General features: G+C 33.7%; 1 protein-coding gene across 8 annotated transcripts in view; it reads left to right on the plus strand.

Moving 5' to 3' along the window:
- LOC148957069 (NAD kinase-like) overlaps nt 1-27,460 on the plus strand; it is a 234,783-nt gene that overhangs the window by 139,518 nt on the left and 67,805 nt on the right. For all 8 annotated transcript variants that reach the window (XM_089088508.1, XM_089088481.1, XM_089088473.1 and 5 more), the window contains one exon: nt 24,573-24,767. In XM_089088508.1, coding sequence (XP_088944634.1) covers nt 24,573-24,767 — 195 coding nt within the window. The remainder of the gene's footprint in view (nt 1-24,572; nt 24,768-27,460) is intronic.

The raw sequence follows: 27,460 nt of genomic DNA on the forward strand, positions 1-27,460 counted from the left end.
GATGGAAACTTAGAACAGTGGTTTTTCTACCTGGGAGAGAAATCTGGCAAAAGTAAAGAAGACTTAGCATTATTAGAGAACAGTTGGACACAAATTACTGTTGGAATTACTCTTTTACTAATTACTCTTTCAAATTACTCTTTAAACTAAAATTACTGTTCAAATTACTCTTTAAACTAATTTCTTGCAATATAAATTTTTTGCTTTTTAAATACAAGTGTGACGCTAAAATCAAGAAAATTGCCATGTTATTTATGATATGTGGCTTGCTTTATCGATAGATGTGACTATGATGTGGTACGGGCATAATATTCACGGTTAAGCTTGACACAATATTAAATATCAAAATGAATTTAAAGTAAAGAACAATGCTACAATCCTTAACGAACTAAATTGTCCTGTCTATGAAGGAGCGGCCATCCCTTACAGCCCCATCCTTTTAAGACTAAAGTTTAATTGTGTTTTTTTCGTCATTTTATTAAGAATGAAAGATCTAACACAAGAATAATGTCATAAAAGTTTACCATTTATTTTTGTTGTGAAAGATTACTCGAATGAAAATGATCACTCGTTTATTTGTATTGAGTTACGAAATTGTTGCAACAATAATATCTATAGATCATGGTTTAGATCAGTGTAACCAGATGATGGACATCTGTGCCATCTTTTCCCTCTATTGAAATGGTTTTGCCGTAATTGTTCATGTGCGTGTTTTAGAGGATTCTAACTGCAACACAATTTTATCAAAATATGACAGATTATTAACTGCCGTTTTGTTAAGTTATCACAGAGAAGCTGGTTTCTACGATTCGGTATTTTTGGGTTCTAATTAGAGGGTTTGCTGGGTGGTTTCCACCAAAGGAAATCTATTTCTTATCCACTAGAGGTTTTCCCATTTATGTTTCGTAGGATACCCGAAAGAGGTTGCCCAATCTCTACCAACTCTAATGAAAATAGACAGCTGATGTTTTTTGTTTTTCTTTTCGGAGATCCAAGATATTTTTTGGTCTGGGACTCTTTTTTAGTTATCTCTTTTTAGTTATCCTTTTTGGGGATCCAACATGTGTCTATGTGTGTGAGAGGTAGGGGGGTTTGAAGGTAACCTAAAGGATGAATTGCCCTCAACTACATTAAGGATCTAATATATCATTAGTTTTCATGTTTCATGTTTCATTAAATCAAATATTGCATCTGATATTTATTATGAATTTTTTTTTATAGAGGGCATCCACCAGAGAAGGAAAAAGAAGCAGCTCTTGGGTATAAATAATGTACATAAAAAAGACCATTTTGTAATATTCAAAGAAAGTTGCAAATAACGCTTTTTTTGATCACGCAAATGTTTTTCAAAGCACTGTATTTTGTTCCTAACCAACTGCAGGAAGTTTTGTTGTCTTTCCCACTATATATATATATATATATATATATATATATATATATATATATATATATATATATATATATATATATATATATATATATATATATATATATATATATATATTTATATATATATATATATATATATATATATATATATATATATATATATATATATATATATATATATATATATATATATATATATATATATATATATATATATATATATATATATAGGCAACAACAATAATGTTATAATGACCATAATATTATTAATAGTAACGATAAAAAAAATTAATAATAGTTGGCTTTGGTTAATTGGGTACTGTCGAATAGATAACAGTTTTAATTACTCAGTCGTATTGTCTGATTTACCGAATGTTGTTTAAGTACAGTATTTCACATTAAATAAGCTGAATAAAGAAAAGAAACTAATTAACTGTAGTTTATCTCGTCCCTGTAATTAAAACTGATATTGTAGCATTCAAAGTATATCTAACTATAGAAATGCTTATTAAACAACTGTCAGAATCTTGTCTTTGTTCCTTTGATTTAAAGAAAACAATAACGTTGGCCGTAATAGGGTATTTTTAATAAGGAGCCTCCTATATTCGTGATCAATTAACATCAATTAACTTATGAAAGAAATATATGAGAGATACAACATTCTGTTCAATTTAAACTTCGGTTTGACCCACGATTAAAGAAGGACGGTCTCAGCGCTAATCCACAGGGTTCCCACCAACCCCCTGAAATCTTTTCAGACTCCCCTTACGATTTATTATGATTTTCGTATTATTCGGTTTTAAACCATTCCTGTAAAAAAAGGAAAAAAACAACTTCAAAGGCTTGGAAGCTGTCGCCGAAGCATAAAGAAATTGTTCCTTTATTAAGCTGAATCTAAAGATTTAACACTTTTTCAAAGACTACCATTCAAAATATCTCAATATAGTCTTACGATCCTTGTGACTGGTCTGCCGGGCCCCTTACAGATTGTGTGTCATTTAACCCCTCGTGGCCAATGATATTTACTATGATGACAAGTTTTTCTATGATAGAAACGTTATACATTATTCCTTTACCTGGTACTACTCCAGAGGAGAAAGAATAGAGATTGTCGGCTAGGTTCTAGCACCGCAAAATAACCAGCTGCTACCCAGTTTTGGCAAATGATGCGCATTTGCACCACGTGGGTGCTTTTTTGAGGTGCTGGGTTGTGAATTTTTCAAATCATCGCAATTTTCCGATCTTTTTTCTTAATTAGACTTGGCACATTAATGGTAGAAAATTTGAATCTTGCGGTATATTTACACTAAAAAAAAAAAATGGTGCTTGTGGCTAGTTTTTGCTTTTGTAGGCTGAACTATTTTAGACTTGTGCTGTGTATCCATCGCAAGCACAGTAGACAGAATATACAGTATCGACAAAGGGTGTACTCTCTATTAAAGAAAAGTGAAAAACATTTAAAACCACACAAGATTCGTGCTTCGCCTTCGCGCACGCGCGATACCGATGTACACATCACGAGAAGTCTATGGAAAAACCTGTTGTTGTTTTTTTGTCCGACCACTATCAACTAAACTAAGGTTCTGACGTATATTCCCAGGGTCAGTACATGCGGTATCAAATGTGTTTCATGTTTGGAAATAGAAGACGCTACTGTCTACAGTGATCGGAAGCTATTTCTAAATTAAATTATATTTTCTGTTGGTTGACTTTTTTTTAAACAATTTTTCTTCTTGAAAAAGATGAGTAGATGAAGGCAATTTTGTTTTTCTTTCCTTGGTATTACAATGGATTTACAAAATCCAATTTGTATTATGTTTTGTCTTTTTCATCTGAAAATTTGTATTCCGCTTTGAATTGGAAACTTCCTTCAGATGAAAACTAGGAGAAGAATGTGATTTTGTTTGTCTCTTCTCAGTATTATTACAATGAGACGGCAAAATAAGTTTTGTGTTGAAGCTTCAGTATGTGAAAACTATTATTCCTTCTCTTACCAAAAATCATTTTTTTTGTTACAAAAGCTGGGAAGGAGAATGTAAATGCTTTTTCTTTTCTTGATATTTTAATAAATCTGAAAAGCAAATTCTGTATCCTATAATTTTTTTTTTTTATTTGAAAATTGACATTCCTCATTGTATTTAAAAAAAATACTTTTCGTTCTTAAAAAAGATACGAAGAAGAATGTTTTTTTTCTTACAATGAATCAGCTAAATATGATTTGTATCATTCTTTGTCTTTCTTATCTAAAAATTGGTATCTCTTATTACATCAAAAACGTTTCTAAAATAACATGAAAGAAAGGTTCCATGTTGTAATTTGTTCCTTAAATTGCCTTAAAACTGCCGAAAAAATTGTAAAGGTACCCAAAACTGGCCAAGAAAGTACTGTTGTTGTTGTTAAATTTTATTAACGGAGTCTTGTCTTTATGTTCTTCATTTATGTTAATAGTAAATACAAGCTTTCATAAATACGTTTTCGTTATTTTTAGCTATGATTAAAATGTATACATATAAAAAGAGTGGTATCGTATTAATTACTTTCACGCCTACAAAGAAATATACAAGAATATGTGTACAGTTTCAACTGTACAAGATCTCCCTGACAGGGACATACTATTTTCAGGGGCGAACATGTGCAGACAGGTTTTTCTAGGGTCATTACCCAAACTAAAGAGATTTCCTTGGCATTATGTGTTCAAAGTATAATGGGCTTCCTTGGAAAAGCGCCAGTTTCAGCCGAAGGGTAAAATAATCAAGCCTACAAGGAAATATACAAGAATATGTGTACAGTTTCAACTGTACAAGACCTTCCTGACAGGGACCTACTATTTTCAGGGGCGAACATGTGGTCAGACAGGTTTTTCTAGGGTCATTACCCAAACTAAAGATATTTCCTTGGCATGATGTGTTCAAAGTATAACGGGCTTCCTTGGAAAAGCGCCAGTTTCAGCCGAAGGGTAAAATAATTATGTTTTTTCGTATAAATTGATGTGAAACAACTCTTTCTGCATCGGTTTGAAAAAACAAGCCGAACAGATTACCTTTATTGATTAATTATTTGTATTCAAATGGATAGCTCCAAGAGAATTTAGGTAAGTAAATGTTTTTTTTCTTGGTTTATAATGAAAACGAGACTTTTTTCCTATAGCTAGCTTTAATTATCTGTCAATTGGGTTTCTGACAGACAGCCGACTGTTGTAGATAAGTATCGGATAATTCCAAAGTTTCGTTATACCCTTTCAGCTAGCTAAAAGCAATTTGGATGAAACGCTTCATAAGTGGGTTACAAAAATATCGTATATTTGAGATTTAAAATTGATTTAAGAAACAAGCAATGTGTGTCTTTAAAATATGCAGAATATCTTAAATGTGTAGGGTGGAGGCTTTGGTATTGAGGAGGGGGGTGAGGATTATTAATATTCTGAGTAAAAATCTGACGGAACTAATACGCAAAATTGTGTTATTTTGTATGCACATCGTATTTGAAATAGCGATAGGTTAGGCGCCTTCTAAGACTAGCAAAATTCTTTATTTTTATATGATTTACGAGCTTGAGAAAATGGAATTAAACCCCATAAGTTTTAAATCATTTGTTTCATAATTGAAAAAAACACACATTTTTTTCTTTTATCCTCTTTCATGAGAGATTATCTCACAAATCGTGTTATATTATTTATGTTACATCGTATTCGTGTTATTAACTGATAGCTTAGGCTTCTTGTTCTTCTCCGTGTTAGGGAGTCATGTTTCTTTTTTACGAGTTTAAGCAAATTTGAAATTATGAACGAAGTAATTTATCCCAATAAGCTTTAATTCTGTTTTTTCCTAGTTGAAAAAGCATACATTTTTTTCTTTTATCCTGCATGATGAAAAAGAGATTATCTAGCCCTCTCTGTGGGACTTACCTGGCGAAAAAACTAAAAATTTATTTTTATTCAAGGAAATTGATGGTGAATGTCCTCCCGACCAGAAACGAGCAAAGGTCGATGCCAGATCTGGACCTAGCATGCTTGATCGGAACCTAATTACATCAATGAACATGACCAGGGAGTCTGTGATAACGCTCGCATCGCCATGTGCTAGCCAGGACATTTCTGAAGAGTTAGCTACAGTTGTTTCTCAAATGATGCCAATTCTTGACGTAATTGCTTTTATCAACTAGTTACGTTTATTAGGCTATGGAGTAATTGCGGGGGGGAAAAGGAGGGGTGAAGAGGGCACAAAAAAACATATTTCTATTCTACATAAATGAATATCGTTAATAACCCCTATTTCTTATTCAAGTTTATAATGCACTTACAGTTTTGTAACGAAAACAGATCATGGATGCTAAATTAGCGAGATCCTGATGGGTTAGATACTTCTTGTTACATATTAGGTTATAGCATTCGTCTATTCTTATTTTTACTCTTAATAATTTTAAAATCTGCTACTTGTTTATATTAAGTCATGGTATAGTTGTAGAAAAAGAGGCGTGGAGGGAGTGTGGGCAAAAAAAACCCTATTTCTATTCTACATCAATGAAAACCGTTAATAATATCTATTTTTTATTGAAGTTTATAATGCACTTACAATTTCGCAAGGAAAATAGGTCAGGGATGGTAAATTAGCGACAACCTAAGGGATTAGATACTTCTAGTTACATTTTATGCTATAGCATTCATCTTTTCTTGTTTTTAGTCTTAATAATTTTAGATCAGCTAGTTGTGTGTATTAACTCATGCGCTAATTCTTGAAAAAGGGGGATGTAGGGGGACAAAAAAAAATCCTTTCCTATTTACATAGATGAACATAGAGCAGATTAATAATTTATTTTTTGACTTTATAAAATAGTGGATATTTCACATGGAAAATAAATGCTGTTTTTATAGATTAACATTGATGAACTACCGCCTTTTTGTCTGCTCAAGGAACATTTATTGTCAATGGTTGGGTTTTAGTTTTCTGATATAAGAACACCCACGTTTAAATTACATGTGATTGTATTAATAATATTTGATTTTTTAATAAAGTTGGGTTTAAGTTTTCAGAAATAAGAACATCCACGTTTAAAATATATATGATTTTATTAATAATACTTGATTTTTTAATAAAGTTGGGTTTTTGTTTTCAGAAAAAAAAGAATATTCACTTTTAATATAAATCTGATTTTATTATTAATATTTGATTTTTGTAAATAATGTTGGGTTTTAGTTTTCAGAAATAAGAACATCCACGTTTAAAATACATCTGATTTTATTAATAATATTGGGTTTTTTAATAAAGTAGGGTTTTAGTTTTCAGAAATAAGAACATCCACGTTTAAAACCCCTAACCCCTTCGGTTGTCGCTAATTTACTATCCGTGATTTATTTTCCTTGCGAAATTGCAAGTGCATTATAAAATTGAATAAAAAATAGGGATTATTAACGGTTTTCATTTATGTAGAATAGAAATAGGTTTTTTTCTGCCCACACTCCCTCCACGCCTCTTTTTCTACAACTATACCATGACTTAATATACACAAGTAGCTGATTTTAAAATTATTAAGACTAAAAATAAGAATAGACGAATGCTTAAACATAAAATGTAACAAGAAGTATCTAACTCCTTAGGTTTTCACTAATTTAGCATTCATGATCTATTTTCCTTGCGAAATTGTAAGTGCATTATAAACTTGAATAGAAAATAGGGGTTATTAACAATTTTCATTTATATAGAATAGAAATAAGTTTTTCTTGTGTCCTCTCCACCCCTCCTGTTTCCCTCCGCAATTACTCCATAACCTAATATACGCAACTAGTTGATAAAGGCACTTACGTCAAGAATTGGCATCATTTGAGAGTAACCTGTAGCCAACTCTTCAGAAATGTCCTGGTTAGCACATGGCGATGCGTACGTTATCACAGACTCCCTGGTCATGTTCATTGATGTAATTAGGTTCACATCAAGCATGCTAGGTCCAGATCTGGCATCGACCTTTGCTCGTTTCTGGTCGGGAGGACATTCACCATCAATTTCCTTGAATAAAAATAAATTTTTAGTTTTTTCGCCAGGTAAGTCCCACAGAGAGGGCTAGATAATCTCCATTTCATCATGCAGGATAAAAGAAAAAAAATATCTGCTTTTTTAACTAGAGAAAAAAATAATTAAAGCTTATGGGGATAAATTACTTCGTTCATAATTTCAAATCTGCTTAAACTCGTAAAAAAGAAACATGACTCCCTAAGAGGAAGAAGAGTTCTAACCTATCAGTTAAACACACGAATACGATGTAACATAAATAATATAACACAATTTGTGAGATAATCTCTCACGAAACAGGATAAAAGAAAAAAATGTATGTTTTTTTTCAGTTATGTAAGACACGATTTTAAACTTATGGGGTTAAATTCCATTTGCTCAAGCTCGTAAATCATATAAAAATAAAGAATTTTGCTAGTCTAAGAAGGTTCCTAACCTATCTATATTTTAAATATGATGTGCATAAAAAATAACACAATTTTGCGTATTAGTTCCGTCAGATTTTTACTCAGAATATTAATAATCCTCATCCCCCCCCTCAATACCAAAGCCCCCAGCCCAAACATTAAAGATATTCTGCATATTTTAAAGACACACATTGCTCGTTTCTTAAACCAATTTTAAATCTCAAATATACGATATTTTTGTAAGCCACTTATGAAGCGTTTTATCCAAATGGCTTTTAGCAAGCTGAAAGGGTATTACGAAGCGTGGGAATTATACGATACTTGTCTACGCCAGTCGGCTGTCTGTCAGAACTCCAGATGACAGATAATTAATGCGAGCTATAGGAAAAAAGTCTCGTTTTCATTATAAACCAAGAAAAAAAAACATTTATTTACCAAAATTCTCTTGCAGCTATCCATTTGAATACGAATAATTAATCAATAGAGCTAATCTATTCGGCTTGTTTTTTCAAACTGACGCAGAAAGAGTTGTTTCACATCAGTTTATACGAAAAAACATGATTATTTTACCCTTCTGCTGAAACTGGTATTTTTTTGAAGCAAGCCCGTTATACTTTGAACACATTATGCCAAGGAAATATCTTTAGTTTGGGTAATGACCCTAGAAAAACCTGTCTGACCACATGTTCGCCCCTTAAAATAGTATGTCCCTGTCAGGAAGGTCTTGTACAGTTGAAACTGTACACATATTCTTGTATATTTCATTGTAGGCATGATAGTAATTAATACGATACTACTTACAAATACCTTTTAAAATTCAAACTCAAAACAACCAGAAATTACTATTAAAGAATAAATGAAACCCAAAACGAGCAAAAATTAAATAAACAATCATAGCAAAAACATACAACAAGTAATGATATAAATGAATAAATAAATCTTAAAGCGAGTAATGCTTAGATTGAATATGAAAATCAAGCTTAAAACGAAACAAAATATTTTCCTATTGAAGTATAAATGAAACTTAAAACGAAGAGAAATTAAATAAACAATCAATGCAAACAAACATACAATATATATTAATGTAAATTAATAAATAAATCTTAAAACGAATGAAACTTAAACTGAATATGCAAATCAAGCTTGAAACGAACGAAAATTACTACAAACAAGAGTTTGGGTATGACCTCCTTCTCTCACTGTAAAAGTCTGAAACCTACTGCGTCATTGGCGCTTTGCTGAAAACCAATTTAATGACAAATATTTTCTTTTGTACTTAATATTGAAAATAAACATTAAAATTATAATAGCATTTTGAACTGATGAGCTATCAGCAATTAATACTATCTTACATCAAATATTCAGTTTAATTTATTAGCTCTTTCTAAAGATGTTAAAGACGAATATAGTTTCACTACGAACAAGTGTTTGGATACTGCCTCCTTTCCTAACTGTACATAAAAATCAAAAGCCTACTGCGTAATTGGCGCTTAACTGAAAACTAATTATATTACAAATATTTTCTTTTCCAGTTCTTACAGCATTAAGAATAAAAATACAATTACAGTGAAATAAATTCTTAAACTGATGAATCTTTCATCAATTAATATCATTATACATCAAATATTCAATTTGATATTGTTTATACTTTCCAAGACTGTTAAAGACGCATATCCGAAGTTTATACGAGCATCCCCTCCATAAGAACTATATATGCCCCTAGAGCATTACTCTTAACGCCTGCCTCCGGGCCCTGGTGGGTTCCGTTGACACAGGAAATTTTCGTATTTGACCTTTGAACTATTGTTAATGACAGGGCTATTCTAAAAATTTTATCGGATGGGCTTGGGGCAAAAAGGCTGTATTGGGGGGGGGGGCTAGTTGCCCTCGGATTTCTTTTGAATATTAAAAATTGAACTTGATCTTTAAATTTCGAATCAAATGAGCCCCCTCTGAAGTTTATACGAGCATCCCTTTCATAAGAATCATATACGCCCCCAGGAAAACGCTTACAACGCCTATCCCCCGCGCCCTGGGGGGATTTTTTGTTATCTAATTTTTAAATAATTCCCAAAAGACTGGCTATCTCAAAATTTGTAGAGGATGGATTTGGAAAAAAAAAGATCGTGGCGGGGGGGGGTCTAGTTGCCCTTAACTCTCTTGACTGTTAAAAAGTGAACTAGAACTTTCAATTTCCAATCAAATGAGCCCTCTATGAAGTTTATATGAGCATCGCTTTCATAAGAACCATACATGCCCTTAGGGCATAACATAGAACGCCTTCCCTTGGGCCCTGAGGGGTTGTATTGACACTGGATTTTTTCTTATCCGACCTTTGAACTATTTTTAACAAAATGTCTATCTTGCAATTTTCATCAGATGGGTTTGGAAAAAGAAAGTGTGGGGGGGGGGGGGCTAGTTGCCCTCGGATCTCTTTTGACTATTAAAAAATGAGCTCGAACTTTCAATTTACAATCAAAGGAGCCCTCTCTTAAGTATACACGAGCATCCCTTTCATATGATCCTTATATGCCCCACGGCATAGCTTACAACGCCTGCCCCTTGGCCTTGGGGGGTTTTGACGACACCTGAGTTTTTGTTATCTGACTATTGATCAATTTTTAACTTAATGGCTATCTCAAAATTTTTATTGGATGTAGTTGGGGAAAAAGGGGGGCGGGGGGGGGGCTAGTTGCCCTCCAACCTCTTTTGACTCTAAGAAACTGAACTAGAACTTTCAATTTCCAATCAAATGAGCCATCTCTGAAGTTTTTACGACCATCCCTTCAATAAGAACCATATATTCCCAAGGGGCACAACTTACAACACCCGCCCTTGGGCCCTGGGGGGCTGTACCGACCCTGGAGTTTTCGCTATATGGTCTTTGAACAATTTAAAAAAGAAAGATATCTCAAACTTCTTATCGGATGGGTTTGAGGAAAAAAGGGCGTGGAGGGGGGGGGGGCTAGGTGCCTTCCAATCTATTTTTACTCTTAAAAATTGAAAAAGGACTTTCAATTTCCTATAACATGAACACCATTTGAAGTTAATACAAGCATCCCTTCCATAAGACCCTTATATACCCCCATGGCATAACTTACCACGCCTGCCCCCGGGCCTTAGGGGTTGTGTGGAGACCGGAATTTTTGTTATATGATCTTTGAATTATTTTTAACAAAATAGCTATCTTAAAATTTGTATTGATTGCAATTGGGAAAGAGGTTTGGGGGGGGGGGGCTGGATACCATCCAATATCTTTTGACGCTTAAAAAATGAACTAGAACTTTCAATTTCCAATCAAATGAGCCCTCTCTGAAGTATATATGAGCATTCCTTCCATAAGAACCATATATGCCCCCAGGACATAACTTATAACCCCTGCCCCGGAAGACTGTGGGGGGAATGTCCTGCTCAAACATATAATTTCCAGAACTGTCCACTACGTTGAGCAAAATGTTTGTATTGAAATGTTGATTAGATGTTTTTGGGGAAATGGTGGGTGCGGAAGACATGTCGGTCGCATTATAATCACTTTTGACTATTAAAAAGGGAAATACCCATTTAAATTTCTAATCGAATGAGCCCTTTATGAATTTTCTACGATAACGCTGTCTATACAAAACCTTATATGCCCCTAGGTCATAACTTACAACCCTTGCCCTGACGGCTGTGGGGGGTTGTCATCCTCAAAGACCTAATTTCTAGAACTTAAAACTACGTTGAATAAAATGGCTATATAAAAATTTTGATTGGATGTTTTTTTGGGAAAAGGTGGGCCACTAAAGGCCACTAGAACTCTCAATTTCCATTCGAATGATTCCCCTTTGAAGGTTTTACGACGACCCCTTCCATATGAAGTGCCTCTGGGAAAAAATAATAATAATACAAACAATAATACAACATTGGGGCCGTATGGCCTTTACTATAGGCAACACTTTAGCGTTGCCTCTGACTTATTATTTACTGTTTTTTTTTCCCAGGGGCACTTCATATGGAAGCGCTGATTGTATAATTTTCGGTAGGGGCTGATTCGATTGGAAATTGGGAGTTCTAGTGCCCCTTTTCAGAGTCAAAAGTGATCAAAGGGCAATTAGCCCCCCCCCCATGCCCTTTTTCCTTAAACTCATCTGATTAAAAATTTTGAGAGAGCCATTTGGTTAAATTTCGTTGAAACATCAGATAATAAAAACTCAGGGGTTGGCGTTCTAAGTTATTCCCTGGGGGGTATATTTGGTTCTCAAGTAAGAGTTGGTCGTATGAACTTCAGAGGGGAATCATTTGATTGGAAATTGAAAGTTACGGTTCCCTTCTTAAGAGTCAAAAGTGATCAGAGGGCCTCTACCCCCCGTGTTCTCTTTCCTCAAATGCGTCCGATCAAATATTTATGTAGCCATTTTGTTCAAAATTAATTAAAAAAAAACTTTTTCCACAAAATAAGTTTTTCAAAGAAAAGTAAAGAACTCCACTAAACCAAACATGAGCAAAAATAAAATAAAATAATCTACCAAGTGTGAAACTACCACAAATCAGCATCGATAAATAAATGAAACCCAAAACGAACAGAAATTACAATAAATAACCTAGTCAAACTCAAAACGAGTAGAAATTAACATAAGTTGGGCTCAAATCCCCTATGCCTTCCCATGGCCAGAACATAATTTGCACTTTACTGAAAAAAATATTAATGTTTTTACTTTTATAACTTTAATAAATCAAATAATATTAAAATTTTGATTACTAAATATCAGTATAGGTATATTAAACTGACAATGCACATTCATTTGTATTTTTTTCAGTGAAGTGCAGATTATGTTCTGGCCTTGGGAAGGCATAGGTGTTGACTGAATTAAATAAAAAAAACAAATTTTTTTTAACTGAAAGTAAGGAGTGACATTAAAACTTAAAACAAAAGCTGAAGTTAGACTCTTTCTCACAACTCTATTTTTTAAAACAGTAAAAAAATATAGCGTAAAGAGCAAGGCGTTGAGGAGGGGACAGCCCCTTTCATATACGGAATAATTTCTGTTCGTTTTACGTTTTAATGTTAATCCTTGCTTTCAGTTACAAAAACTTTTTTTTTATTTAATTTCTGAACGTTTTTGAATTAATGCAGCTTTGATTTTGGCTCACCGTAAATGAATAATTAAAATGAAATTTGCAAATTAATTTTATGGCTTTCTCGAAATTTTGCTCTGATATAACTTATGAATTAACTTACGTAACGAACTTCTATATTTATATGTTTTTATTACGTATATTAGGGAGTTTGCCCCTGGTCAATACCTCGCTCTTTACGCTAAAGTTCGAATTTTGTTCGAATCAGAAACCCCTGAGTCACAAAGGCCGGTTAATCAGAATAGATAGCTCTTTTTAAAGTACTAAACAAGCTTTAGCGTAAAGGGCGAGGTGTTGAATAGGGGGCGAACCCCCTCGTATACGTAGTAATTTCTGTTTGTTTTAAGTTTTAATGTTGCTCCTTACTTTCAGTTGAAAAAACTAGTTTTTAAAAATTTAATTTCTGATCGTTTTTTCAATAATGCTAGGAAATCAGGTGCCCCCTTCATAGAAATGTCCCTTCCCCCAAGGAATCATTTTCCTTGAAAAGATCCCCCCCCCCTTAACCCCCTCCTCAGACCCCCCCCCCCAACCAGAAAAGAAATCCCTCTTGAAACGTCTGTACACTTCCCATTAACCAATACTATTTTTAAACAATGAGCAAAGTTCATAACTTCAGCCCTTCCCCGGGGAACTGTGGGGGATTAAGTCATCCTCAAAGACATATTAATTAGATTTTCGATAATGCTGAACAAAATGGGTGTCTTAAAATTTCGACTGGGTCACTTCGGGAAAAAAATTAGCTTAGGAGGGGGTCCATCTACCTTCCAATTTTTTGTTTACTTAAAAATGCGAATAAGACTTTAATGTCAGTTCAGTTTACCCCTCTAACGATAATCTATGACTACTAAATAGATACGATCACCCGGGGGGAAATAATAATAATAAAAAAAAAAAAAAAGTAAACACGCATCCGTGATCTTTCTTCTGGCAAAAAATAACAAAAAAAAACAAACTCCACATTTTTGCAAATATGAGCTTGAAACTGATACGCTGAATCTGTTGGTGTGATTTTCATTAAAGTTCTATGACTTGTTACGGGTTGTTTCCCCCTTTGTTTTCCAAAAAAGGCAAATTTTCTCAGTCGCGTAATTTTGATGGGTAAAACTAAACTTTATGAAACTTACATATTTGAAATCAGCATAAAAATATGATTCTATTGATGTATCTCGGTATCCAAATCCCGGTTTTTAGAGTTTAGGTTACTATTGAGCCGGTCGCTCCTTACTTACATTTCGTTACCACGAACTGTTTGAAACGAACTATATTACAGATATTTTCTTTTGTGCTTAATATTGAAAATAAACATAAAAATTACAGTAGAATTTTGAACTGATGAGTTTTCAGCAATCAATATCATTATACATCAAATAATCAGTTTAATTTTATTAGTTATTTCGAAGGCTGTTCAAGACAAATATAGTTTTACTACGAACAGGAGTTTGGATATTGCCCCCTTCCTTAACTGTAAAAACCTAAAGCCTATTGCGTCATTGGCGCTTCACTGAAAACGAATTATATTACAGATATTTCCTTTTCTAGTTATTACAGCATTTGTAAATGAAAATAAATATTACAGTGAAATAAAATCTTGAAATGATGATATTTTAACAATTAATATCATTATATGTCAGATATTCAGTTTGATCCTATTTATACTTTCCAAGACCGTTCAAGACGCATATAGTCTTCTTTTTGTTCGTTTCAAAGTTGATTCGGATATTCAATTTAACTTTCACTCGTTTTAAGATTTATTACTCCTTTATATTAGTAACTTTTGTGTGTTTGTTTTTTTCTTCAATAGCAAAATATTTCTTTTTCGTTTTGATGCTTGATTTGCATGTTTAATTTAAGCTTTACTCGCTTTAAGATTTATTTATTCATTTATATTAGTACTTGTTGTATGTTTTTTTGCTATGATTGTTTATATAGTTTATGTTTGTTTTGGGTTTCATTCATTGTTTATTAGTAATTTCTGGTCGTTTTGAGTTTCAATTTTAATAGGTATTTGTACCTGCTTATCTTAAGTTTAATATGGTCTTTACTTTTCTTTGAAAACTTCTTTTTCGGAAATTTTTTTTTTATTTAATATCCTAAAGAAAATTAACCCATTCTGTGGATGCTTAAATTATGCAAGCTTATCTTATTTTTGACTAGATTTCTGAAGAAACTAAATTTCAGCTCAGGGGGGGGGGGCAAACTGGGGTCTGGGGGGGGTCCAACTGAGGTCTGGGAAGGGGAGTTGCCCCCCTAATCCATAGCTGATTACGCCCCTGTCGCACAGGCTACAGCTTTGGCACCAGCAAAACATATAAAATGTCCATTCGTCCCAAATGGTAATGTTTTTTAAGGCAAGATAAATCTATGAAGGATTTGCCAGTTTAGTGCTTGTGCTCATGGGCATTTGTAATAACATTCGCTGATGTAGCAGCAAATCCCCAACCATCTTATATTGAGGGCTAAAATTGTTCCATACTGGAAGGATTATTGAAGACATTTTGGGTCTTTGTGGAAGTAATTAAAGTTATTTTGCGACATATAGCTTTTCTCCTCAAGGAATCAGTTGGAATTTCCGTTAGAACATTTTCTGGAGCCAAGAGTGGCTGATTAACGAAACAATGTTATTGTGCATTATTGCACTATTGCATGTATTTTAGTGTATTGGAATTATTGTAGTGGACTGCTGGAGGGTAAATTATATTAAGAAACTCAGAATAATAAAATTGCTTTGCTTATTGAGTTTTAGTATATTTTATTTTACAATTTGTTTGTTGGCTAAAGTCGTGCATATTTTTGCTGCTTCGATGTTATTCTGTTTTATTGGAAGTACGTTTAAAACGGTGCAACCCAATTCATTTTAATCCCATCTACTGATCATTCTATAATACCCAATAAGAATTACAAAAAATATTGATGACTCTACAAAATGGTGGATTCCATTGGGAGAAGATTTCTCTCAAAAGGCTTCAAAATTGTGTATTATTTTTACAAGTTGTTTCTTGTAAATTTTCTTTCTCTGGTTTAAAAATGTAATTTTGACGAAGAAAAATTAAATTCACGATGAGTCAACGAATTTGAAGTTAATTACTTTCATTTCAACATTAACAAAGAGTAGCTAAGTTTTTAATTATCATTCACATTTTCATTGAAGTTAATCCGATTTTATTTATGAAATATAACATATTTAATTTTGATACATTTTTGGTTTGACGAATAATTCTAAAAAATATAAAAATTGTTAAAATATTTAATACTTCTCTGGTTTATAGTTCTATAATTATAAATAGAACAAACATCATCTCTATTTAAAGAAAGTACAAACATTACTGATGATTCTGCAATAGGTAAAATGCAACAACTTGATGTTATATATCTAATCCTGTTATTAATTTTTAATGGGCTAATAATTTATGGTCCTTTCGTTGAAATTAGTGTTAAAAATTATCGGAAGCTAATATATGTATAAGAAACATTGCTCAAATTTATTGATAATTATACAGTCACAAATTTTATAATATCAAACATAATTCTATAGTCAAACATAATTATATAGTTTGTTTTTGGAGAAGCATATTTTCGTCTCATTATTAATATTTTTTAAATTAAAGAGAGCAGTTTTTAAGCAAGATGTCTCTAATTCTACCATATCTTGGTAGAATGGGGCGACCATACTTGTAGCGACCTTCCTATCTCTCCCATAGTAAGCGTTTTGAGTTTGTCTGACATTAGTAGTTGAGGCAGTTAGGCGGTCTCAGTCTTTTCTAATAGAATAGAATCAGGTGAACATTTTGATTTAGCAAAATGCTAAAGCCGACACCTATTTTTCCTGAAATCCCAAAAAATCTCAAAAACCTATTTTGGGTTTGCCTGCAAGATCGCTGCAGTCAATATTGTCGTAATTGGTACTTAAAAATGCAGCAAAAAATATTCTATTGAAGCAGTTGCAGCATATTTTTATAAAAAACACTTGCTGACTGCAGTCCCTTCGAATACTTTACATACCAACGTTTCACATTGCTTATCACCCAATAAAGAGCCTAAAATACTTGGAATCAAACGGATGTGGGCGCATAGATTATGCTGAGGGGGTTAACGCTTCCTTTTGTTCAAAAGTGGTCAGTTGTTCAAAAGCGGCTTTCTTTTGTTCAAAAGCGTAAGGAACCCCTGGAAGTCGCCCTCTTCGAATTTGTTTACTCAAGTCTGTGTGAAATCTGATACCTTTGTGTTTGAGCCTTTTCGCCGACCAGGAAAAGGGCTCGAATCGGCCAAAACGGCTTTGGACTGGCGTCCCCCCTTAAAGTACCCATTCATAAAAGAAAAATCAAATAAAAAAAAAATTTTTTTTTCAACTGGAAGTAAGGAGCAACATTAAAACTAAAAAATGAATAGAACTTAATCCGCATATGAAGGGGATTGACCCTCATCAATAACATCATCTTAGCGCTACAGTTTTTAGCACTTTTATAAAAGAATCCTATTATAATTAAAAGGCCCGTGTGTTTCAGGAGTCGTTCTTAAAGAAACTGGGACAAACAAACTTAAGCGTAAAGAGCAAGGTATTGAGGAGGGGGGCAACCCCTTTATATACGGAATAATTTCTGTTCGTTTTCAGCTTTTATGTTGCTCCATACTTTTAGTTGAAGAAACTTGTTTTGTTTTTTTTGTGTTTTTTTTTAATTAAATTTTGGATCGTTTTTCAAATAATGCCGGTAAGTCTTTTTCACTCTCCATGAAAAATTCTCTCCTCTAGCGGGAATATCCTTCATGGAAAGTTCCTCCCATATAAAATACACCCGCCCACCCGGAAAATTCCCTCCAGACAATTGCATCCTCGCTGAAAATTCCCCCTCCCCTTTGTGTAATTTCTTGCGGACGATTCGGCCCGAAAATTTTTCCTTACACTATTTGAAAAAGACTAATTTCTCATGCAAAATGGCTATCCCAAAAATTTAATGGAACAACTTGTGGGGAAAAGAGGCGTGGTAGGGGGCTAGTTGCACTCCTACCTTTTTGGTCACTTAGAAAGGGCACTAGAACTTTTAATTTCCGTTCGAATATACACTCCCGATCTTCTGGGACTATTAGTTCGACACGATCACCCCTGGAAAAAAAAACTAACAAATTAATGCGCATCTGTGACCTTTCTTCTGTTAAAAAATGTAACATTTCACTTTTTTATATATTGGAGCTTGAAACTTCAACAGTAAATTTCTCTGAAACGCTGAATCTAATGTTGTGATTTTCATTAAGACTCCTCGACTTTTAGGGGATGTTTCCCCTCTTTTTTGATAATCATGCAAATTTTCTCAGTCGATGGGTAACACTAAACTTGACGAATTTGTATATTTGGAATCAGCATAATAAGCCGATTCTTTCGGTGTATCTAGACCCCGGCGCCTCGCCGGCGGATAGACCGAACGCCGCCAACGAGAGGCCCGGTCGACCGCCGCCGAAGTGTCTCGGCTGACTAAATTAATTTTGCGGCAATCCTTTATTGCGTCAACCGCAAAGTCGGAGCTTTTCTTTCTCGTGTGGTTTAGTATTTCGATTTTCCTTATTAGAAATCGAGCAGGGCTTGCACTATCTCCGAATTTTCGGGTATTTCCCCGAAAATCTGTGCGTTACCCCGAAAAAAAAAATTGGTTCCCTGAATCCCCGAAAATCACGCAATCACGGTGTCACCCCTAGCGATTTATCACCAGTGACTTTCCCTCCCAAATATTACTTTGCATACCATAATTCTTCACTACTCTCTTGTTCGTTAATTTTCGTTTCTTTTGTTACTTTACATACGAACCAGATAGATGCAATTGCAATATACACAGTTCTTCATATGTTGACAAAAAACGTATTGTCTTTATGAAATGAGTTTAAATCATTTCGAATGCAGTTTCCCAATTGCTATTTCTTACATTATTCGTAGTCAAAAATTTTATTTTCAAGTTGAATAAAATTATAAAACGCATTCACTATTATACAGCTTCAGCCAGCAGTTGGATTTCGAAATTGATAGCCGACAGATTGTTTCTACAGATGAATTGTAAGTTTGCAGATTTTTTTTTCTTTTGCTGTTTTTACTTAAGATTTTCTTAATGTTTAATACTCAATCGTTGAACGCCTCAAAGATTAAAGAAAATACAACCTTCTTTCTAAAATTTTTTTAACCCCCCTCCCCCCCTAAAAACAACCTTCTATGGAGACAAAATTTAGCCATAGACTATGTACAAGGCTGGGGAATTGAAGATTGAAACGGAAGTTAATCCATAAATATGATTCATAAGAAAATTGTTAATTATTGCCTATAGGGGGGGGGGATAGGGGGCTACCATTTCTAAATGATAATACCTCATTTTTGTTATTGAAAGCAGGGATGCCAAAAAGATAATTATTTTTTCATTTTAAGTGGAGACGGAAGAAAATGATATCAAATTCCCTGGGAAATCATTGAAATATTTTGATAGACCCAGGGCCCTCCATTGGGACTTGTTCATTGTCTTGGGTATTTTGTGATTTTTCGTATGTTACTGGCCTTATTTGGCTTTTGTGTGTGCTCCCTTTTAATTAGATTCTTTGGATCTTATTGAATGCCACGGTGAATCTGGGACTCAGTTTTCCAATAATTTGAGGTATATCTGAATAATTTCGACATTTTTGGTGTTGTCCTTGTACCCCTTTATTCATACCCTCAACTTTTATTTCAAGGAACACTAAGCTGTTTAACGTTATTTTGCGTGTTTATTTGAGCCATATAGTGACCTAGTTAATTATTAAGTAAATAATTTTTTTTAATGTAAAGCTGAGACGGAATCCTATCAAGGTGGTATCCAGGGGGGGGGGGTAGGGAGGTATTACATTTAAATGATAAAACCTCGAATTTTTTTTATTGAAAGCAGGGATGGCAAAAAGTTAATTTTTTTTATTTAAGGCAGAGACGGCATCCTATCAAGGTGGTATCCAGAGAGGGGGGGGGCTAGGAAGCTATCATATTTAAATGATAATAGCTCGATTTGTTTTGAAAGCAGGGATGCCGATAATGTAATTATTTTTTTTTATTTAAAGCAGAGACGGTATCCTATCAAGATGGTATCCAGAGGGCAGTATAGGGAGTTATTATATTTAAATGATAGTACCTTGATTTTTTTTTTTTTTATTTAAAGCAGGAATGCCAAAAAGTTGACAAAAATTAACAAGATTTTAGTGAATTATACTTGATACAGCACTTGTATAGTTTTATCGTCCAAAGGGAAAGGGACACATGCATCCAACCCGGTTTTTTTTCTTATTGATGAAACGACTTTACTTTGAAAACATTCATTCATAAGTGCCAGACAGATTCACACTAAAACGAATTAGTGTGACGAAAGTGATATCGACATCCCCACCTAACGTTGCGCGCGAGTGACAAAGGCGCCCTTGGTCCAGTGCCCAAGTTACATTAAAAGGCCAGATCATAATAAAAGCTTCCAATTTGAGAGGTTCAAGCTTTGATGAAAAGCAAAAATGGCTAAATACCCCTAACTACGCTTGATAGCTATTTTAAAAAGAAACTCTTTAGAGATTTCCATGGATATGACCATAGCAGAAGCTTCGTACCTGGGTGGGGATCAAAGAGGAATCTTTGAGTATTTTGACCACAGGTGACTTATTGTTGTGACTTTCTTAAATTTGGTAATTTTTGTGAGCATTTGGAAATCAAAGCTTAATCTCAATAACTCATACTAAGTCTCCTAACATTTTGCTTAAATTAAAAGTGACGAACTAGGAAGAAAATCTCAACATCTTCCTGGAGCTACTTCGGTCTGCATATTATTTCATTGAATTACATTTCAAACGGATGAGCTTTTCATTTTTTACCTAATAAAATAGCTGGTACTTCATTTTCCTTCATACCGAATAGACCAACAAGTGTTTTTTTTTTCATTGTAATTGAAGTTTTCTTGAGTGCAATGTTCATTAAGTATTTTTTAACCAGATAAATTCACTCTTTATAGATATAGTTTATATTTTATCTAATATTAGGTATTTTTGAGTTTATAATTTGGAATGAATCCCCAGAAGAAAAAATGAATTTATTAAAAATTTATTAAAAATTATTTTAGTAGAAGTACAATAATGCGAAGACCACTCTTTGGCTGCTAATTTTAGTAAAATGTAGAGTGTAGGTGGCATTTAGATTTTTTTAATGTTTAAAAGTAGTTTTTTAATGTTAGTGCCACTGAGAGGAGAGGAGGTGGGATTAAAAAAAAAAAAAAAAAAAAAATGAATAATATCCAAAAGAGCAGCCAAAAGCAATAAAAAAGTAGCAGTTCAGCCTTAGCCTACATGACACATATTCTATAAAGAAGCCAAAAAAATACTTAATGCATTTTTTTAAAATTGTTATTAAAAACCAGTTTCAAACAGTTCGTGGTAACGAACTGTAAGTAAGGAGCAACCCGGCTCAATGGTAACCGAAACTCTAGAAAACGGTATTTTTGATACAAATAGATGCACCAAAAAAATCAGATTTTAATGATGATTTCAAATATATAAGTTTGATCAAGTTTAGTCCTACCCATCAAAAGTTACGCGCCTGAAAATATTTGGCTGATTTTCGAAAAAAGGGGGAAAGACCCCCTAAAAGTTATAGAATCTTAATGAAAATCACCATTTTCAGATAACCCTACTTCAAGCTCCTATTTACAAAAATGTGGAATTGTGCATTTTTTGCCAGAAGAAAGATCACGGGTGCGTGTTTATTTGTTGTTGTTGTTTTTTTTTTGTTTTTTTTTTCCAGGGGTGATAGTATCGACCCACTGGTGCTATAATATCGTGGTAGGGCTCATTGGAATGGAAATTAAAAGTTCTAGTGCTCTTTTTAAGTTACCAAAGAAATGGAGGGCAACTAAGCCCCCTCTCACGCTCATTTTTTCCCAAAGTCACCCAATCAAAATTTTGAGATGCCCATTCTGTTCAGATTTCTCGAAAATATTATAAACATTTCTTTTAGGATGACTTAATACCCCGAGGCTCCCGGAGGAAAGGATGAAAGTTATGAGCTTTACCCAATGATAACATATAGTATTGGTTATTGGGAAGTATACAGACGTTTTCAGGGGAGATTTTTCCTAGTAGTGGGGGTGGGTGGGTGGGTGGGTCGGGGGTTATGTGGGAGGATCTTTCCATGAAGGAAGTTTTCTTGGGGGAAGGGATATTGCTATGAAGCCGGACTTCCCAGCATTATTTAAAAAAAGATCAGAAAATAAATATAAAAAAACAAATTTTTCAACTGCGACAGCAGCAACATCAAAACTTTAAACGAACAGAAAATATTACATATATGATTGGGTTGACCCCGTAGTCAATAATTCGCTCTTTAAGCCAAATATTTTTTTAGTACTTTCATAAGAGTTATTTATTCTAATGAACGGCCTCTATGATTAAGCGGTCATTTTTAAAAAATTGGAACAAAATTCGAACTTTAGCTTAAAGAGCAAGGTATTAACTAGAGGGTGAACCCCATAATATACGTATTAAAAATATATGAATATATAAGTTTGTTACGTAAGTTAATTCGTAAGTTACGTATATTTATTATTAATAAAAACGTTCGTAAATAAAATTAAACAAGTTTCGAGAAAGCCATTTAACCAAATAAAAGTAAATTAATATGCAAATTTTGTTTTAATTATTCATGTACGGTGAGCCAAGATCAAAACCTGTATTTATTCAAAAACGTTCAAAAATTAAATAAAAATAACAAGCAAGTTTTTTTTAACTGAAACCAAGAAACAACATTAAAACTTAAAATAAACATAAATGATTCCGTATGTGAAAGAGGCTGTCCCCTCCTCAACGCCTCGCTCATTACGCAAAAGTTTGACCTTCTCACAATTCTATTTTTTTTTAAACAACGAACAACTTTATTTTAAAGAGCGAGGCGTTGAGGAGGGGACAGCCTCTTTCATATACGGAATAATTTCTGTTCGTTTTAAGTTTTAATGTCGCTCCTTACTTTCAGTCAAAAAAACTTTTTTTTTTTTATTTAATTTAATACAAGGAGGGCTTTTTAGGAATCCAAAAGAGCAAAAAAAACAAAAACAAAACCTATCGATATCAAAGTCGCCCATTTCGACTGTTTTAAAGGTGACAAAACAGATATAGGCAAAGGGCATTATGAAAAAATTAAGCTTATAAGTTCAAACTTATATTCACAGTTTTTACCCAGATAATTGACGAATAATTTTTACCCAGATAATTTGTGATACGGTATTTGAAGTTTTGTATGCAGTAATGCTCGATGAAAAAAAAAACTCCTAATTTTGATAATTATTTATGTTAAGAATACATAGCTAATATATACTTCAACTATTATGCAAGGGTTCTGAAACGCCACAGCCATTTCGTTTCTACCAGATTTCTACTTCTCTTCATGAATAACGAAGAAGACCAGTTTCCAGCCAGCGACTTGTGAAGTTTTGAACTCATGAATAGGCTCGAATCTGTTTTAAATTTAAGCTGTGATTTGAGAAAGACTTATGAAAACAATAATGTTCGCGGTCAAAATTGATCGCGCCGGTGGCGCACCGCCGACATCTTACCGGAGGCGCGGCGGCGGCGCGCTTTTTTTGGGCCCGCCACCACGGTGCCGGGGTCTAGTTGTATCTATTGACATCAAAATTTAGTTTTTTTTAGTTTCGGTTACTATTTAGCCGAGTCGCTTCTTACTTACAGTTCTTTACCACGAACTCTTTGAAAAAATCAAATGAAGTATAAGTTCATTATTATTTATATTTAAGGAAGAAAGTTTAAAAAAACACATTCTACAACAACTCGAAATTAGATTACCAATTTTATGATTTCATTTTGAGTCATTATTCTGCCACAGGAGTGGTGAAAATTTCTGATTGCTGTGCAATCCCTTATTAACATTACTAAAATATACCAATAATTCTACAGTCCGTAATTCTACACTAACCTGATGCTAAACTTCTAATTCTATAAAAAGAAAAATTCAGACGAAGTGTATGCTTGTTTTTGTTGAAAGTAGCGTTGAAAACAATGATAATTCTATAATCCCTGATTAAAATTACCTAAGACTTCTGTTTCTACTAGAGTCTCTGATTCCAATTCGACTTTCTTTCTTAGGAGAAGCGTATCTTTGTATTTGTGTAAATTAGCTTTGGAAATTACTGATAATCCCACAATCCCTAGTAGGAGGTTTTAAAACTTAACCTTTGTCCTCATTATGGCTGTTTCAAACAAAGTCAATCGAGTGAAAATAGCTTTTGTGATAAGCCGGACTCAACTTTTCGTGAAAAAAAAAAAAAAAAACAACATGAACTTAATTTGCCTTTTGAGCCTTAAAACGTGCAAATGGAGCTACATGAAAACGTGCATGAAAAAATGTGGGCAGGTTTCGCCGAGAAAAGCCCCAATGAAGACAAAACTTTATTGATAATTCAACACGCCCTCATTTAATCATAACTTGATGTTAAATCCTAATTCTATACTTTGTTTTTATGAGAAGGATATGGTAGTATTTATTGAAATTAATATTGAAAATTATTGATAATTATGCGGCGCTACTCGGGATTTTAAAACTTTCTGGTAATTGTGCAATCCCTGATTTAACAATAACTTGAAGTTTTCTACTAATTCTAGGATTTTATTTTTTTAGGAGAAGCATATGGTTGTATTCGTAGAAAGTAGTGTTTTAGAAGAACCTCTTCTGAAAGGGCATGGTGCGTTTCTTTCCATCAAAGACAAGCTGATGTCATTCAAAGAAGGCAAAGACGACTTAACAGACAAAATTGACTTTATAGCCTGCTTGGGTGGCGATGGAACCCTACTTTATGCTAGTTCCCTATTCCAGGTTTGTGCTTCTCTTATTCTTTTTTTTTAATAATAATAATAATATACTGCAATAAAAAGGCTTTCGCTTCTATTAAAAATCACTTTCACTAAAAAAAGTGACAATACTATTCTTGAAAGAGTTGGTAGATTCAGCCATAACCACTTCTTGGGGGAGTTTGTTCCATTCCTTGACTACTCGGTTTGAGAAGGTCCACCTTCCAACTTCTTTATTGAAAGTGTTTTATTTTAGCTCTTTTTTTTTTTTTTTTTTTTTTTTTTTTTTTTTTTTTTGATAAAATAAAGAAAAATCGACATTTTTTTTTTGTTCGAGCTCACTTTTTAAAGTGTATTTATTAAGCATTTTTGCATTTTGAGTACTCACTTGTTCAAATCAAATTTTATTTCGTAAAATCTGACGCATAAGAGATTGCAAAAATGAGAGGTTTCTTTTATAAGTTCCATCGTATCTAGGGATGATTTTACGGAAATAGACATCAAACCTAGCGGTGATAAAAGAAAATATTGGGTGTGTAATTATTATTTAAATTTTTATGATTTAATAAAATTTTGCACCGTAACAGCACCCAATTATGAGTGGTAATAGCCACCATTCACAGTCGCACCATTCCCACTATTATCTTTGAAGAAAAAAAATGCTGTACTGATTCTTTACCAAGAATTATAATTTTTTACCGTGTATTTTGTAAGAATTTCCAGAAACCGTAGCTTTCAACAAAACCTACGCATTGTCAGCTACTGGATAACTGCTACTACTGCTAAAAACTCACTGCAACCTGAAGCCGCCTGAGGGCAGCACAGCTGCGCAAGCTCCTCCTCTACCCTCAATATATTGAAAGCTTCACTCTTTAGCTTTCAGATGAAGCTTTAATTTTCTTTAAATCTTTCCTTGTGGCCTCTTCTCACATGGTTTGGGGCCGACCTGCTTTTCGTTTGGCCCCAAAAAGATGGCCGAAGAGCCCTGTTTTGGCAAACGGGTAGCTAAAATTATCCTAAGATAAACACTCTTTAAAATATTTGACAAACCATCCTCTGCCTTTCGGAGCTCTTGCGGTTCCGGGCCCTACTTGAGAACTGTCATTACCGTAGCTTTCGATATGCTGTCTTGCTTTGGAAACTTTTTCTTAATCTTGTGAAAAAAAGCACCCAGGACCGTGGTTGTTCTACGTTTTACATCTTCACTACATTCATCTTTACAAATAATACTACCCAGGTAAGTGAAGCTATCTATTTTATCGATCGTCTCGTTATCCTAAAATCAATATTCCCCTTCATTTATTCCTAGTCTAAGTAACTTTATCATCTTAACGTTAATTCTAAACCCATTCTTGCATCCGAACTCTCAAAGCCTCGAAAAATTCACTCATTTTGCTAATATTGTCATCTAAAATACTCATATCTTCTGCATAATCTAAGTCTAGGAGGGTTATACCTACCCATTCGATTCCATGCTCTCCTGTAGCCTTTGTCATGTTTAAGTCCATCAAACTATTGCATATAACCCGGGATAGGGCAAAACCTTGCCAAACTCTTGGTTCAACACAGCTGCTAAACTCACTCCCTACCTCAACAGCATTGTTCTCACACATAGCACTAATCACATTGATGTGATTATCTGGCACATTATACGAGGATAGGGCCTTCAATAAAGCTTTTCAATCGGCTGAAGTTACTAGTTTAGAATACTGAGAAATAAAAAAAAATACTAGACACTGAAATGTTAATTTCAACTTGAGCTTGGAAGGGAAGGGGGAGGGGTTAAAGAGCAATTGAATTCATGTATTTTTTTTGTATTGCTCTGTTATTGGTCTAAATTTATTTAAATACTTCAAACTACATCGACTAATAGCCCAGGAAAACAAAATTAGAGAAAAGTAATGAAAAAAGAAAAGACGGTAGAGAGCCATTGGATAGTTTGTATTTGACAGATGTTCATGTTACAAATAAAAGAAAAAAAGTTGACCCAGTTCCATAACAGTTGATATTATAGTAAAAAATTAACGAGTTTAAGTCCTAATATGTGAAAAAGAAACAGAGAATCTCACTTCTGGAATTTTATATTGATACATCTTAAAATATGGATCACTGAACAGAAAGGGGGAGAGGGAAACAATTGCAAAATTGCAGCCTATTAAAGCACTTTTATAGCCGTTTCTAAGGACTAGTAACTCTCTCTCTCTCTCTCTCTCTCTCTCTCTCTCTCTCTCTCTCTCTCTCTCTCTCTCTCTCTCTCTCTCTCTCTCTCTCTCTCTCTCTCTCTTTTTTTCTCTTCTCTCCTCTCTTTTTCGTATTGGGTAAAGAAAGAGCCGTTATACATTAGAACTAAAGCTAAAGTCTACATTGTTTTTTGGTTCAATTGAAGATTCGTCTAGAAGTCACGCGTGATTTCATCTTTGTGATAAAAAAAAGTTAAAATTTTTTTTACAACTTTTATATGTTCTCAATAAGAGGCAATTGTAACAATCCTTTGAACAACATTTATCAACTTTTGCTTTATATCTTGGAATTGTGATGTAGAGGATGTCCCAGGAACATGGGGAGACCTTGGTGGATTAGGCTGTTTGAATATTTCAGAGAGAACTTATTGTTTTCTTGCAAAATTATATTATCTTTTGAAATCTTTCAAAATGCAAGAAAATGTGTTTGCAAAATCTTTATGAAAATCATTTGGCTAAAAGCTATCCACTAATATAT

Source organism: Artemia sp. Qi Xiang Cuo, chromosome 1 (assembly GCF_049724085.1).
Source record: "Artemia sp. Qi Xiang Cuo chromosome 1, ASM4972408v1, whole genome shotgun sequence".
Lineage (NCBI taxonomy): Eukaryota > Metazoa > Arthropoda > Branchiopoda > Anostraca > Artemiidae > Artemia > Artemia sp. Qi Xiang Cuo.